The sequence below is a fragment of the Priapulus caudatus genome, unplaced genomic scaffold (assembly GCF_000485595.1).
Source record: "Priapulus caudatus unplaced genomic scaffold, Priapulus_caudatus-5.0.1 Scaffold6025, whole genome shotgun sequence".
Classification (NCBI taxonomy): Eukaryota; Metazoa; Priapulida; class Priapulimorpha; order Priapulimorphida; family Priapulidae; genus Priapulus; species Priapulus caudatus.
Window position 1 is genome coordinate 5,355 of NW_014583086.1, and position 1,267 is coordinate 6,621.

Here is a 1,267-nt window from a genome sequence, read left to right on the forward strand (position 1 = left end):
CTATCTATCTATCTATCTATCTATCTATCTATCTTTGTATCAATCTATCTATCTATCTATCTATCTATCTATCTATCTATCTATCTATCCATTTATCTGTGTTTGTATCTATCTAATTATCTATCTATCGATTTATCTATCTATGTATCTATATATCTATTCTATCTATATCGATCTATCTATCTATCTATCCATCTATATATCTATCTATTTATTTATCTCTCTCCCCTTCCTCTCTCTCTCTCTCTCTCTCTCTCTTTCGCTGTTACTCAGTTGATAAATTTATTAAAAACATTTCACGACGTATATAAAACAAATCACGCTGTAAATCAAACAGCCGGCAGGTGGCACCACCGGGACCTGACTCCGGCCAGCACTCACAGTTCTGCTTGATGCCGACATAGTAGGTGCCGTTGCTTGTCTCCAGGTTGGACAGGTAGACGCTGTACTCTAGCTCCTGAGCCTCATGGGTCTCCAGAAGCTCATCCTCAAACACGCGTGGATCGCCGATTTTAAACGCATAGTCGTACACGTCCTCCGACGGATATTCCTCCAGTCTGCAGCAAAGAAGAGACGCGCGTAAGATGTGTTAGTGTAGATGCAGTTAGTAGAGTGTAAGATGTGTTAGTGTAGACGCAGTTAGTAGAGTGTAAGATGTGTTAGTGTAGACGCAGTTAGTAGAGTGTAAGATGTGTTAGTGTAGACGCAGTTAGTAGAGTGTAAGATGTGTTAGTGTAGACGCAGTTAGTAGAGTGTAAGATGTGTTAGTGTAGATGCAGTTAGTAGAGTGTAAGATGTGTTAGTGTAGACGCAGTTAGTAGAGTGTAAGATGTGTTAGTGTAGAGGCAGTTAGTAGAGTGTAAGATGTGTTAGTGTAGATGCTGTTAGTAGAGTGTAAGATGTGTTAGTGTAGATGCTGTTAGTAGAGTGTAAGATGTGTTAGTGTAGATGCTGTTAGTAGAGTGTAAGATGTGTTAGTGTAGATGCTGTTAGTAGATGTGTAGTATGTAGTGAGTGTGTCACCCATGACCCCACCCTGCCTCAGCCCTGCCTCCACCTTGCCCCCAGCCTGCCTTCACTCTGCCTCCACCTTGCCCTGCCACTGCCCCCCCCCCACCCCTGTCCCTACTTCTGCCCCCACCTTGCCCCGCCACTGCCATCCCCACCCCGTCCCCTATCCTGCCCCCATTCCTACTTCTCGCCCCTAACCTGCCCCCACCTTCGCCCCCCCCGTCCCTACTTCTGCCCCTAACCTGCCCCCACCTTG

At 45.4% G+C, this 1,267-nt stretch overlaps 1 protein-coding gene across 1 annotated transcript in view; it reads right to left on the reverse strand.

Moving 5' to 3' along the window:
• Positions 1-557, reverse strand: part of LOC106820041 (polycystic kidney disease protein 1-like 3) — a gene marked incomplete at both ends in the record, with an annotated part of 3,318 nt that extends 2,761 nt beyond the window's left edge. Inside the window, one exon of the mRNA XM_014824600.1 lies at positions 401-557. Within this exon, the coding sequence (XP_014680086.1) occupies positions 401-557 (157 nt within the window). The remainder of the gene's footprint in view (positions 1-400) is intronic.
• Between the last annotated feature and the right edge of the window lie 710 nt (positions 558-1,267).